Consider the following 15,004-nt stretch of genomic DNA (forward strand, 5'->3'; position numbering starts at 1 on the left):
ACAATTTTTGTTTTATTTATAGCATAACGAATACAGCAGATCTTAATACAAAACCGTAATGGAGTTGTGTAAAAATGGAAGGCCTTTAATATAATTATGTATCAACCTGTTTTGTGAAATAGTCATCTGAAATTTGCATATAATTGCTAATTATGTTCGAATTATGTTTCATCATTTAATTGGCATCCTTGGAATCCTCTTAAAAATGCAAATTCTATTAAAAAGAAAAAATAATATACATACATAAGAATGACGTTAAACTAATTCATAAATAAAAAAAACATGTTGAAATCCTGAATAACATTTTCTAAGATCAAGAATGAAAGGTAATGTCAAGGAAAAAAAAACTGTGTCACAAATTCTTGCAAGAGTTTATCGCAAAAACAGGTACTTTTATCGTAAACAAAGTCCAACGTTTTTTAGAAACGAAGTTTACTTGGTGAAAATTTTGTTTATGTGAAACGAATTATTTTTTTGCGTGCAGTTATCGATATCATGATGGTATCGATCATGCGATACCATGATTTTCAAATCAAAAAGTAAAACTTTTGGAATATCTTGGCTACAAATCCGTTTTATAGGTAAAGAACTATTGTTATAGCAACTGTGCATTATTTCTCTCCACCGTTGAACGTTAGTCGTTGCCTCGCTAGTGGTTAAAGATGGCTCTTTTACGCAAAAATTCAAAACTTAAATCTTATTATAAGCCATTAATGATTTGTTTACAGCAAAATACCATTTGTTACACGAAAAGATGATTTTTTTGGTTTGTTTATTTCTTGTGCCTCTTTCATTTGACAAAGAGTGTACATTTTTAGATACACTCTTTTGGTTTTTTTTCAGTCAGTATTGGGAGCATCGCGATCGTGAGAGGATGCAAACTCGGAAAGTGACAGTTTTTTAAATTTTACCTAAGGTGAAAACAAGTAAAAGCGTGCTTAGTTTGGTCGGGCCGAATTTTGGGAACCCACCACCATGGATTCTGCTAAAATATGGGAGCTATATATGGTTACAGACCGATTTAGACCGTACTTGGCACAGTTGTTGAAAGTCATAACGGTACACAATGTGCAAAATTTCAGCCAAATCGGATAAAAATTGCGGCTTCCAGGGGTTCAAGAAGTCAAATCGGGAGATCGGTTTATATGAGGGCTATATCAAGTTATAAACCGTTTTAAAACGTACTTGGCACAGTTATTGGAATTTATAACATTACACCATGTGCAAAATTTCAGCCAAATCGGATAAAAATTGCGGCTTCCAGGGGCTCAAGAAGTCAAATCGGGAGATCGGTTTATATAAGAGCAAATTCCAAATCTGAACCGATATGGCCCATTTGCAATTCCCAGCGACCTACATCAATAGTCAGTATATGTACGAAATTTCAAGCGGCTAGCTTTACGCGTTCGACCACTATCGTGATTTCGACAGACGGACGGACATGGCTAGATCGGCTTAGAATGTTGAGACGATCAAAAATATATATACTTTATGGGGTCCTAGATCAAACTCTCGAGGTGTTACAAAGCGACTGACTAAATTAGTATACCCCCATCCTATGGTGGTGGGTATACAAATCAAAAGATAATTTCTAAAGCGCATAGATGTTTGAAAATATTTTGCCCCATTAAGAAATATCCATTGTTTGTTGTATTCGTCACAAATTCTTTCATTTTCGTCGTAAACAAATTCTCAGCGTGTTTTTCAAAAGAAGTTTAATTTTCGAACAGTTCGTTTATGGCTAATAAATTATTTTTGCGTTTACAGATTGTTGTGCAATGGAAAAATGGAAGCCATAGGAGATACACCATACCAACCATGATTTGACGCGTTTCGATCCCTTGGTAAGTTGTGTCACCATCGGAATTCTATAGGTGTGGGGGCTTCAAAATCAAATCATTTGAAGGCGCTCCCAATGGAATAAGGGCGTCTTTTTATGTTAGGAAAGGTTGCAGAAAATAAGGTGACGGCGTCCGTCTGCAGTTTGAGGAAGATACAAGGTTACCACATCTTGTATCTTATTAATATAGATTAGATTAATTAATATACTCCAAAATTTGAACTAAATAAACAACTCTCAGTATACATTAGTAAATTCGTAGCATACTTTCAGGCTTTTTCTTTGTTAAATTCAAAGCAATGCCTAGATTTAGACATATATTTTACCCAATTTTTCTTCAACATTCCTAAAAACTTCTCATTATGTTTTTCTATCTGACTGTAGTTCTATAGATTAGTTTTAGGTATTTATTTTATTTTTTAGTTTTTTTTTGAAATAGGTAAATTTTGTACAGTGTCTTTTTTGGTTAACGTTACGAACAATTACAAACAAATATTATATGTAAATCTAGAATAGAAACACAAGGATTACTTCAAGTGGCATACAAACAACATCAACAAGAGAGTTTGTTCGAAGAGCGCTTAGAAAATGTCATCCAAAGTTCAAATTTTCTAACATTTTAAGCTGACGGAGTGATATTGTGTTGGAGGATTTTTTGTTATTGTATGTTTTTGGCAAGCAAAGAGCTGGTAATAAACGTTTGGAGTAGTGTTGCATAAAAACCTAATTGCTTTAGACAAAAGTACGCTCTTGGGAAAATCTCTTGCAAAGACCGACCTTGTGTTTCCATATGGTTAATGTTAACATTTATATGAAAAAAAAAATTTAAATAAAAATGGTAAAAACAAAAAACAAGAAAAAACAAACTTAGAAACTAAAATCACAGAAAGAAATATACCCATACATACATTTATATATATAAATAGTTAAGAATTTGTTTTAAGTTCAAAACAGATAATTATGCTTGCATTCTAAAGGAACTAAATAATGGTTATATGTATGTTCAATAAAAAATATAGTAGTACATTCATAATAATAAAAATTGAATTTTGAATAATGAAAATGAAAGCAAAAAATAGACAACTTAATTGTATTCTCCTCAATTAGATGTCAAGACAATTATTCAATTATCAGACATCGTGGCAAATGATCTTTTAAATATTCAAAGAGCTCCTGTGATGCACCCGGACAATTGGTAAGTTCCAATTCTTGCAAATGCCTCAGCTGTATGAGACTCGAGAGACCCGATGACGTGAGCAAAGGACAACCGGCCAATGAGAGTACTTGCAGGTTACGCATTGAGCATAGATGTTGTAGGCCAAAATCTCGCACCTGCGAACACCAGCGTAGGAATAGCGCAGTCAGCGAGAGCATGGTAGAGATGTAACCCACACCGATATCAGTGATGTGAACGCATCTGCAATGAACAAATATGGGAATTAAGTAAGTCAATTTAAGGTTTAAAGACAAAAAAAAAACAGTAACAAGAAAAACAAGTAAAAAGGCATTAAGTTTGGCCGGTCCGAACTTTGGATACCCACCACCTGGGATATATATGTAAACACCCTTTCGTCACAATCCGGTGAATATTGGATAACTTATGCATCCAAATTCGGCACGGACATTGAGTGGTCTAATAAATATAAGTCAATGTTCAATTTTTTAGATAAATAATTTTGGTGTTTTTAGCAGCTATATCCAAATATAAACAGATCTGAACCATAAAGAACACGGATGTCGAAAAGCCTACCATAAGTCACTGCGTTAAGGAAATCGGATAATATATGCGCTTTTTATAGGGCCAAGACTTTAAATCGAGAGTTCTTTCTATATGGCATCCTTAACCAAATCTGGACCGATGTGGACCAATTTAAACAAAGATATAATAATCATCCTATTTTATTATAACTCCACTACTTTATAGGTAGTTATATCTTAATAGGGGCTGGTTTTGATCATATTTTATTCAGGTCCAGAGAACTCATATATAAGTAATATTTCCAGACAATATATCTACTTTGGTCTATACGACAGCTATATCTATATAGTCCGATCTGACCCATATTTGGGCCGGATGTCAGGAGGCAAAAAAACAACTCGGTGTTTCAAATTTCAGCGAAAGCGGGTAATAAAGTTTTTATGGGTTTCAGACCCCTTATCGGTAGATCGGCTATATGACAGCTGGAAAATGACAAATTTCGGCCAAATCGGTTAAAAAATAAAGCTTTTATGCGCTTCAGATACTTTATCGTCCTTCAGGCCCTTTATCCGGAGATCAGTCTATATGGCAGCTATATCCAAATATAATCCGATCTAAACCATATTTATGTCAGATGTCGGGACGCTTAAGATAACTAGATGCTTCAAATTTCGGCGAAATCGGGTAATAAATAAAACTTTTGTGGGTTTCAGACTCTTCATATGGAGATCGGGCCTAAAATAACTTACTGTTTCAAATTTTAGCGAAACCGGGTAATAAATAAAGTTTTTATGGGCTTCAGACCCTTTATCGACAGATCGGTCTATATGGGAGTTATATCTAAATATAGAACGATCTGAACCATATTTGGTCAGATGTCGGGAAGTCTTAAGCTGCTCACTGTTTCAAATTTCAGCAAAATCGGATAAAAAAAGAAAGCATTTATGGGTATTAGACCCTTTATCGGCAGATCGGTCTATATAGCAGCTATAGCCAAATATGGTCCGATTTGGCCCGTTCAAGAAATTAACCAGCATCTGTGCCAAATTTTAGCTCAATATCTCAATTTTTTTTGAAGGCTGTAGAGTGATTACAACAGACGGAGGGATAGACGGACACACGGACATATTTAATTCGTCTTAGAATCATACTTTGTAGGGTCGGAAATTGATATTTCGAGTGTTGCATACGGAATGGCTAAATGAATATACCCCCAACCTACGGTCGTGGGTATAACGCATGTTGAATCTGTTTATGTATTAATACTAGCTGCTTCGGCTCTCAACATGCAAAAACACAAAACGTTTTGAATATCTTTGCAAGAAACAATCGGTTTTGTTGGAGACATACTATTTTTATTGAAAAGTAGAATTTTATTGAGCGTTAGTCCTGAAGTTGCCTCTATTAACTGTAAAGTTCCCTTCGTCTATGATTAAACCTTAAGAAACTTTGTGGTTTAAGCCAAAAATGTTTCGTTTACAGCAAAAGATACATTGTTATACGAAAATATTGTTCGTAAGCTTTGATTTCTATTCTTTCGCTTTTATTTGGCAGTGTGTGAGGGCATGTGGTTACAGGGACGTATGCTCATGGGTTGGTGACTTGTTGACTTTTTATTTCAAAATTAATTTCCCGTGTTATGAATGCATGGAATTTTTCCTATTAATGACTAAAATGACGTTTAATCTATTTAAATATTGAAAAAGGTCTCGCACGCTTAGAAGTTGTATTTTTGTGAAAAAATTTACAGTTTTTCATTCTTTTTAAATCATATAAATCCAACACTGAAAAAAGTGCCACGGCTTATGACCTTTCCGAAGAGCTACATACCAATGAACAGTATGGGACATTGATCATAGAAATCGATAAGAATCTCTCGTTTATATGTTCAATTAAGTGAAGGCATCTCGTTTTGAATCGAATGTACAGTGGTGATCATATAAGTAGGCACACTGTTTATAATTATGAAAAATTTGCATTTTTTTGAAATTAAATGATAAACCAGTAAGGAAGGGCAAAAGTCCGGCGGAGCCGACTGTATAATACCCTACACCTACCCTATAAGTACGATGTGGGAGTTATATCCAATTCTGAACCCATTTTGATAGACTTCGGAGAGCAAATATGTTCAAACTGTAATAACACGGTTGGCAAATGACAACATTATTGCAAATTATCCAAAATCTTATATATGGGAGCCTTATCTAATTCTGAACCGATCTCGAACAAACTTCTCAGATAACGTGGTAGTCGTCGAGGAAAGCGTAGTGCAAAATTTTGGCAAGATTGGTCAAACAATGCGCTTGCAGTGTCTGCAGGGGTGAAAATCTGTCGATATACATTATGACAGCTATATCTAAATCTGGGCCGATTTCAATGAAATTCACCAGTAATATCGAGAGTCAAAATCGTACGAATATATACATGGGAGATATATCTAAATCTGAACCGATTTCGAGCAAACTTCTCAGATAATGTGGCAGTCATCGAGGAAAGCGTTTTGAAAAATTTTGGCAAGATGGGTCAATAAATATATATATATATTTATTTATTTATTTATTTATTTATATATATATATCTTATGTATAAACAAGTAAAAGCGTCTTAAGTTCGGCCGGGCCGAATCTTATATACACTCCACCATGGATCGCATTTGTCGAGTTCTTTTCCCGGCATCTCTTTTTAGGCAAAAAAATGATATAAGAAAAGATTTGCTCTGCCATTAGAGCGATATCAAGATATAGTCCGGTTTGGACCACAATTAAATTATATGTTGGAGACCTGTGTTAAATGTCAGCCAAGAAGTAAAATAGAGAGATTGATTTATATGGGTGCTGTATCGGGCTATAGACCGATTAAGACCATAATAAACACGTATGTTGATGGTCATGAGAGAATCCGTCGTACAAAATTTCAGGCAAATCGGATAATAATTGCGACCTATAGAGGCTCAAGAAGTCAAGATCCCAGATCGGTTTATATGGCAGCTATATTAGGTTGTAAACCGACTTGTACCTTATTTGACATAGTTGTTGAAATTAACAATAAAAAACGTCTTGCAAAATTTCAGCCAAATTGGATAAGAATTGCGCCCTCCAGAGGCTCAAGAAGTCAAGACCCAAGATCGGTTTATATGGCAGCTATATCCGGCTATGGACCGATTTGAACCATACTTGGCACAGTTGTTGGATATCATAACAAAACACGTCGTTCATTCCAATCGGATAAGAATTGCGCACTATAGAGGCTCAAGAAGTTAAGACCCAAGATCGGTTTATATGGCAGCTATATCAGGTTATGGACCGATTTGAACCATGCTTGGCACAGTTGTTGGATATCATAACAAAACACGTCGTCCAAATTTCATTCCAATCGGATAAGAATTACGCACTCTAGAGGCTCAAGAAGTCAAGACCCAAGGCCCCATCCTATGGTGGAGGGCATAAAAACAATTTGTGTTAGTTTGTAGGTTTGTTTGTTTGTATGTTTGTGTGTTCGCGATTTAAGCGAAATTTTGTGTGCTCTCATATAGAACCCTACAAATAAAAATTTGGTATCCCAATTTCAGATGGGGTTCCTAGGGGGACCGCCCCACCCTAAAACTTACCAAACATATATTAAGACCAATCACGACAATATGGGTCTCAAATGAAAGGTATTTAGGATAAGAAAACGTATCTGATATCCAATAGTAGGACCAAGTGCTAGGGGGACCACTCCGAGCCCCAAAACACCCCTAAATCGGGCATATTTACCGACCATGGCAATATGGGACTCAAATGAAAGGTATTTGCGAGTAGAATACGAATCTGATATCCAAATGTGGGACCACGTTTCTGGGGGTCTACCCCTTCCCCAAAACACCCCCCCAAACAGGACTTATTTACTGACCATGGGAATATGGGGCTTAAATAAAAGGTATTTGAGTGGAGAACTAAAATCTGTTATCCAAATATGGGGCCAAGTGTTTGGGGGGCGGCCTCTCCCCAAAATCATCCTCCAAAGGGGACAAATTTACGACCATAACCATGCGGAGCTCAAATGAAAAGTCTTTGGGAGTAAAGCACGAATCTGATATCAATATTTGGGAAAAGTGTCTATGGGCCCACCCCACCCCCACAACAATACCCAAATAGTAAGTATCATTTTTTGATATCTGAAGGGGGGCGGACCCTCCCCCTTACCCTAATTTTCAGAAACGCCAGATCTCGGAGATGGGTGGTGCGATTTAAGCGAAATTTTGTGTGCTCTCATATAGTACCCTACAAATAAAAATTTGGTATCCAAATTTCAGATGTGGTTCCTAGGGGGACCGCCCCACCCTTAAACTTACCAAACATATATTAAGACCAATCACGACAATATGGGACTCAAATTAAAGGTATTTAGGATAAGAAAACGTATCTGATATCCAATAGTAGGACCAAGTGCTAGGGAGACCACCCCAAGCCCCAAAACACCCCTAAATCGTACATATTTACCGACCATGGCAATATGGGACTCAAATGAAAGGTATTTGCGAGTAGAATACGAATCTGATATCCAAATGTGGGACCACGTTTCTGGGGGTCTACCCCTTCCCCAAAACACCCCCCAAACAGGACTTATTTACTGATCATGGGAATATGGGGCTTAAATAAAATGTATGTGAGTGTAGAATTTGAATCTGATATCCAAATATGAGACCAAGTGTTTGGGGGGCCGCCTCTCCCCAAAAACCTCCCCTAAAGTGGACACATTTACGACCATAACCAAATGGAGGTCTTTGGGAATAAAGCACAAATCCGATATCATTATTCGGGAAAAGTGTCTATGGAGCCACAACATCACTTAACCCCCAAAACACCGCTAAATCGAACATATTTACCGACCATAGCAATATGGGACTCAATTGAAAGGTATTTGCGAGTAGAATACGAATCTGATATCCAAATGTGGGACCACGTTTCTGGGGGTCAACCCCTTCCGCAAAACACCCCCAAACAGGACTTATTAACTGACCATGGGAATATGGGGCTTAAATAAAAGGTATTTTAGTGGAGAATTAAAATCTGATATCCAAATATGGGACCAAGTGTTTGGGGGGCCGCCTCTCCCCAAAAACTTCCCCCAAAGGGGACAAATTTACGACCATAACCATATGAAGCTCAAATGAAAGGTCTTTGGGAGTAAAACACGAATCTGATATCAATATTTGGGAAAAGTGTCTATGGGGCCATCCCACCCCCACAACAATACCTAAATAGTAAGTATTTGCTGACTTTTGCAATATGAGGCTCAAATAAGAGGGTTTTTAGAGTGGAACACGAATCCGATATATATTTCCAAGGCCAACTCACTGAGTGGCCGCCCATCCCCCCAAAACACCCCCCAAGCCGACCACGTTTGCCGACTATGAAAATATGGGGCTCAAATTAAAGGTATTTGGGAGTAGACCACGTATCTGATATAAACATTAGGGACCAACTGTCTAGGGGACATCCCACCACCATAACAACCCCTAAATAGGATGTATTTGCTCACCAAGACAATTTGGGTCTTATTTATAATAAATAAAATAAATGTTTATAGTTTTTAGGGCCAATACATATTTGCTGACTTTTGCAATAAGGAGTTTAAACGAGATTAGAAAACGAATTTGATGTCCAATTTTGAGACCAATGGCAAAATGGAGTTCAAATAAATGATATATAGATATATGAGAATAGAACACGTTGCTGATATATTTTCCGGGCATATTTTCCGGCCAAAAACACCCCTAAATCGGTCATATTTACCGACGATGTCAATGTCGAGCTTAAATGATAGATTTGGGGGGTAGAGCAAGAATTGATACCCACTTTCGGGACCAATTTTCTGGGGTCTACTCCTTTCCCAAAATATAAATAAATGAAAGGTATTGGGGGGTAGAGCAAGAATTGATACACTTTCGGGACCAATTTTCTGGGGTCTACTTCTTTCCCAAAATACCCCACAAACAGCAATTTGTTTCGGACCATCGCAATATGGGGCTCAAATAAATGTATTTGGGAGTAGAATACGAATTTGATATTCAAATTTTGGACCATGTATTTAGGGCATCACCCCTTCCCCAAAACAATCCCCCCACGCCCCCAAAAGGGTAACAATTTTTCAACCATGCCAATATGTGGCTCAAATTAAAGGTATTTGAGATTAGAAAATAAATTTGATAACCTATTTTGTGGCCATTTGTTTGAGGGACGCCTCATCCTGTAAACTCCGCTAAACCAATGGCAATATGGGGTTAAAATAAATGTTATTTGAAAGAAGAGCACGATGCTGATATTTTTCAGGGCCAAGTGTCTGGGGGACAACCTCACCCCCGAAATGAAGTATTTTAAGAATGGAGTACACCCTACATCCAAGCTTAAATTCGTAGACCAATAAAGATCATATGGGATTCAGATAAAGGTACTTATATTGTTAAACTGTTAGTCAAGCGATATACTATTTTTGTAGCATGGTATTTCACTAAAAGCTCTTTAATTGTCGAAAATAAATATTCCAAGGAAAATTTTGTTCCATATAAAGTAAAAGAAGGTGCAGCGGAGCGGGCCCGGGTCAGCTAGTATATATATATATATATATATATACCGGAACCCGGCCCGCTTCGCTGCGCTTCTTTCTTTTCAATTCTTTCTTTGCATTCACTAAGTTACGTATATATTTTGCGGCCATGTTTTTATAGAACTTTTAGAGTATTGTGAAAGCTTGTCCCAAGGTAGGAGGGTTAAAAATTAAAAATGGAAACAGTCAAACGTCAGATCATATCTGACTGGATATGATCTGATCCACTTGCTTTATTAAATCATATCCAGTCAGATATGATCTTATCCACTTTAGTAAAGATGGACTGAAACCAATAAGATCCATTTTCCTTAACAGAAGGTTGTTGTTGACTTTATCAAATGCTTTATTAAATCGCTATATATACAATAGTATCCGTTTCGTAGCGTTCCCCAAAGCCATCGTTGACCAAACAAGTAAATTCTAAAATATTTTTTATCGTCGATTTCGATTTCCGGACAATATAGAAGAGACTTTATGTGAAATAGTGTCTTTTCTCTAATAGCTTCGGAATAGCATTTAAAATTGAAATGCCCCTGTAATTAGATACCTTATTGCGATTTCCGGCTTTAAATAACGGTCTTATATAAGATTGCTTCCACAATTCCGGCAGATATCCATGCTTTAATGAACTGTTGAAAAGTGTACAAAGGGGATACGAAAGTTCGAGAGCACAATGCTTTAAAATGTTCGATGGAATTCCATCTGGACCGGGATTAAAAGTCAAGTACTACGTTTTCGCCAATCCCAGACACGTCTATAAAAGCTGAATTGTTGATTGTGTATGGATATGTTCCACATGAATCATAATAATTATCTGAGTAGGTAGTGCTAAAAAAGTCAGCAAAGATGTCGGCAATGCCTGAATCGTTATCAGCTACTTTAGCTTTATATCTAAGAAAGTTCGGTAAACAATTACAACTGCGCTTTGAATTCACAAATTTGTAGAAGGATATAGGATTTTATTTCAATTGGTTTCTAATTTTATTCAAATAACTACCATACGCCAATTTGTTTTCTTTATTATATTAGCATCTTGTTAATTAATACATCGAAATTAATACACTTATAGGAAATATTTGTGCAAAATTTCATTCGCCTAGCTTAATCCCTTTGAAAGTTAACGTGCTTTCGACAGATGGACGGACCAACATGGCTAAATCGACTAAGAATGTCAAGACAATCAAAAAAATACATATATACTTTGTTGGGTCTAAGATAAATATTTCGATGCTTTACAAACGGAATGACGAAACAACAACTAAAACACAAACTAATTTAGTGGTCTAGGCCGTAAGTTTTTGCACAGAAGTCTTAAATGGATAGTGATTATTGTCGCAACTATTATAAAAGGAATATCCATTACAGAAAAATGTTTCTGATAATTTTGGCATGGGTAAGCCGAAAATGCTGGAAATTCGATTGAATTCAAAAATAGAGAAAAGGATGACAATGTGATGGGAATTAACAGCGAGCACCACCAACAACTTTTGAAAATATTTGAATAGCCAAGCAAACCCAAACAAAGAAAAAGAGCGCGAGAGGTACAAGAGAGTGTGTTCAAAGTTGATCACACGTTTTTCACTACTGTTTTGACAGATTGTCTGTCCTTCGAAGAAATAAAAAAGGAACTAACGTTTGACTGTTTCCATTTTTAATTTTTAACCCTCCTACCTTGGAACAAGCTTTCACAATACTCTAAAAGTTCTATAAAAACATGGCCGCAAAATATATACGTAACTTAGTGAATGCAAAGAAAGAATTGAAAAGAAAGAAGCGCAGCGAAGCGGGCCGGGTTCCGGTATATATATATATATATATATATATATATATATACTAGCTGACCCGGGCCCGCTCCGCTGCACCTTCTTTTACTTTATATGGAACAAAATTTTCCTTGGAATATTTATTTTCGACAATTAAAGAGCTTTTAGTGAAATACCATGCTACGAAAATAGTATATCGCTTGACTAACAGTTTAATAATATAAGTACCTTTATCTGAATCCCATATGATCTTTATTGGTCTACGAATTTAAGCTTGGATGTAGGGTGTACTCCATTCTTAAAATACTTCATTTCGGGGGTGAGGTTGTCCCCCAGACACTTGGCCCTGAAAAATATCAGCATCGTGCTCTTCTTTCAAATAACATTTATTTTAACCCCATATTGCCATTGGTTTAGGGGAGTTTACAGGATGAGGCGTCCCTCAAACAAATGGCCACAAAATAGGTTATCAAATTTATTTTCTAATCTCAAATACCTTTAATTTGAGCCACATATTGGCATGGTTGAAAAATTGTTACCCTTTTGGGGGCGTGGGGGGGGGTTGTTTTGGGGAAGGGGTGATGCCCTAAATACATGGTCCAAAATTTGAATATCAAATTCGTATTCTACTCCCAAATACATTTATTTGAGCCCCATATTGCGATGGTCCGAAACAAATTGCTGTTTGTGGGGTATTTTGGGAAAGAAGTAGACCCCAGAAAATTGGTCCCGAAAGTGTATCAATTCTTGCTCTACCCCCCAATACCTTTCATTTATTTATATTTTGGGAAAGGAGTAGACCCCAGAAAATTGGTCCCGAAAGTGGGTATCAATTCTTGCTCTACCCCCCAAATCTATCAATTAAGCTCGACATTGACATCGTCGGTAAATATGACCGATTTAGGGGTGTTTTTGGCCGGAAAATATGCCCGGAAAATATATCAGCAACGTGTTCTATTCTCATATATCTATATATCATTTATTTGAACTCCATTTTGCCATTGGTCTCAAAATTGGACATCAAATTCGTTTTCTAATCTCGTTTAAACTCCTTATTGCAAAAGTCAGCAAATATGTATTGGCCCTAAAGACTATAAACATTTATTTTATTTATTATAAATAAGACCCAAATTGTCTTGGTGAGCAAATACATCCTATTTAGGGGTTGTTATGGTGGTGGGATGTCCCCTAGACAGTTGGTCCCTAATGTTTATATCAGATACGTGGTCTACTCCCAAATACCTTTAATTTGAGCCCCATATTTTCATAGTCGGCAAACGTGGTCGGCTTGGGGGGTGTTTTGGGGGGATGGGCGGCCACTCAGTGAGTTGGCCTTGGAAATATATATCGGATTCGTGTTCCACTCTAAAAACCCTCTTATTTGAGCCTCATATTGCAAAAGTCAGCAAATACTTACTATTTAGGTATTGTTGTGGGGGTGGGATGGCCCCATAGACACTTTTCCCAAATATTGATATCAGATTCGTGTTTTACTCCCAAAGACCTTTCATTTGAGCTTCATATGGTTATGGTCGTAAATTTGTCCCCTTTGGGGGAAGTTTTTGGGGAGAGGCGGCCCCCCAAACACTTGGTCCCATATTTGGATATCAGATTTTAATTCTCCACTAAAATACCTTTTATTTAAGCCCCATATTCCCATGGTCAGTTAATAAGTCCTGTTTGGGGGTGTTTTGCGGAAGGGGTGGACCCCCAGAAACGTGGTCCCACATTTGGATATCAGATTCGTATTCTACTCGCAAATACCTTTCAATTGAGTCCCATATTGCTATGGTCGGTAAATATGTTCGATTTAGCGGTGTTTTGGGGGTTAAGTGATGTTGTGGCTCCATAGACACTTTTCCCGAATAATGATATCGGATTTGTGCTTTATTCCCAAAGACCTCCATTTGGTTATGGTCGTAAATGTGTCCACTTTAGGGGAGGTTTTTGGGGAGAGGCGGCCCCCCAAACACTTGGTCTCATATTTGGATATCAGATTCAAATTCTACACTCACATACATTTTATTTAAGCCCCATATTCCCATGATCAGTAAATAAGTCCTGTTTGGGGGGTGTTTTGGGGAAGGGGTAGACCCCCAGAAACGTGGTCCCACATTTGGATATCAGATTCGTATTCTACTCGCAAATACCTTTCATTTGAGTCCCATATTGCCATGGTCGGTAAATATGTACGATTTAGGGGTGTTTTGGGGCTTGGGGTGGTCTCCCTAGCACTTGGTCCTACTATTGGATATCAGATACGTTTTCTTATCCTAAATACCTTTAATTTGAGTCCCATATTGTCGTGATTGGTCTTAATATATGTTTGGTAAGTTTAAGGGTGGGGCGGTCCCCCTAGGAACCCCATCTGAAATTTGGATACCAAATTTTTATTTGTAGGGTACTATATGAGAGCACACAAAATTTCGCTTAAATCGCACCACCCATCTCCGAGATCTGGCGTTTCTGAAAATTAGGGTAAGGGGGAGGGTCCGCCCCCTTCAGATATCAAAAAATGATACTTACTATTTGGGTATTGTTGTGGGGGTGGGGTGGCCCCATAGACACTTTTCCCAAATATTGATATCAGATTCGTGCTTTACTCCCAAAGACCTTTCATTTAAGCTCCACATGGTTATGGCCGTAAATTTGTCCCCTTTGGAGGATGATTTTGGGGAGAGGCCGGCCCCCAAACACTTGGCCCCATATTTGGATAACAGATTTTAGTTCTCCACTCAAATACCTTTTATTTAAGCCCCATATTCCCATGGTCAGTAAATAAGTCCTGTTTGGGGGGGTGTTTTGGGGAAGGGGTAGACCCCCAGAAACGTGGTCCCACATTTGGATATCAGATTCGTATTCTACTCGCAAATACCTTTCATTTGAGTCCCATATTGTCATGGTCGGTAAATATGTCCGACTTAGGGGTGTTTTGGGGCTCGGAGTGGTCCCCCTAGCACTTGGTCCTACTATTGGATATCAGATACGTTTTCTTATCCTAAATACCTTTCATTTGAGTCCCATATTGTCGTGATTGGTCTTAATATATGTTTGGTAAGTTTTAGGGTGGGGCGGTCCCCCTAGGAACCCCATCTGAAAGTGGGATACCAA

The 15,004-nt window shown here is 37.5% G+C and overlaps 1 protein-coding gene across 4 annotated transcripts in view; it reads right to left on the minus strand.

The window, feature by feature from the left end:
- Positions 1 to 2,224: 2,224 nt before the first annotated feature.
- LOC106092612 (F-box/LRR-repeat protein 16) overlaps positions 2,225 to 15,004 on the minus strand; it is a 531,167-nt gene continuing 518,387 nt past the window's right edge. For all 4 annotated transcript variants that reach the window (XM_059361491.1, XM_059361481.1, XM_059361485.1 and 1 more), the window contains exon 6: positions 2,225 to 3,257. In XM_059361491.1, coding sequence (XP_059217474.1) covers positions 2,960 to 3,257 — 298 coding nt within the window. In that variant the 3' untranslated portion in view covers positions 2,225 to 2,959. The remainder of the gene's footprint in view (positions 3,258 to 15,004) is intronic.

Source organism: Stomoxys calcitrans, chromosome 1 (assembly GCF_963082655.1).
Source record: "Stomoxys calcitrans chromosome 1, idStoCalc2.1, whole genome shotgun sequence".
Taxonomy (NCBI): domain Eukaryota; kingdom Metazoa; phylum Arthropoda; class Insecta; order Diptera; family Muscidae; genus Stomoxys; species Stomoxys calcitrans.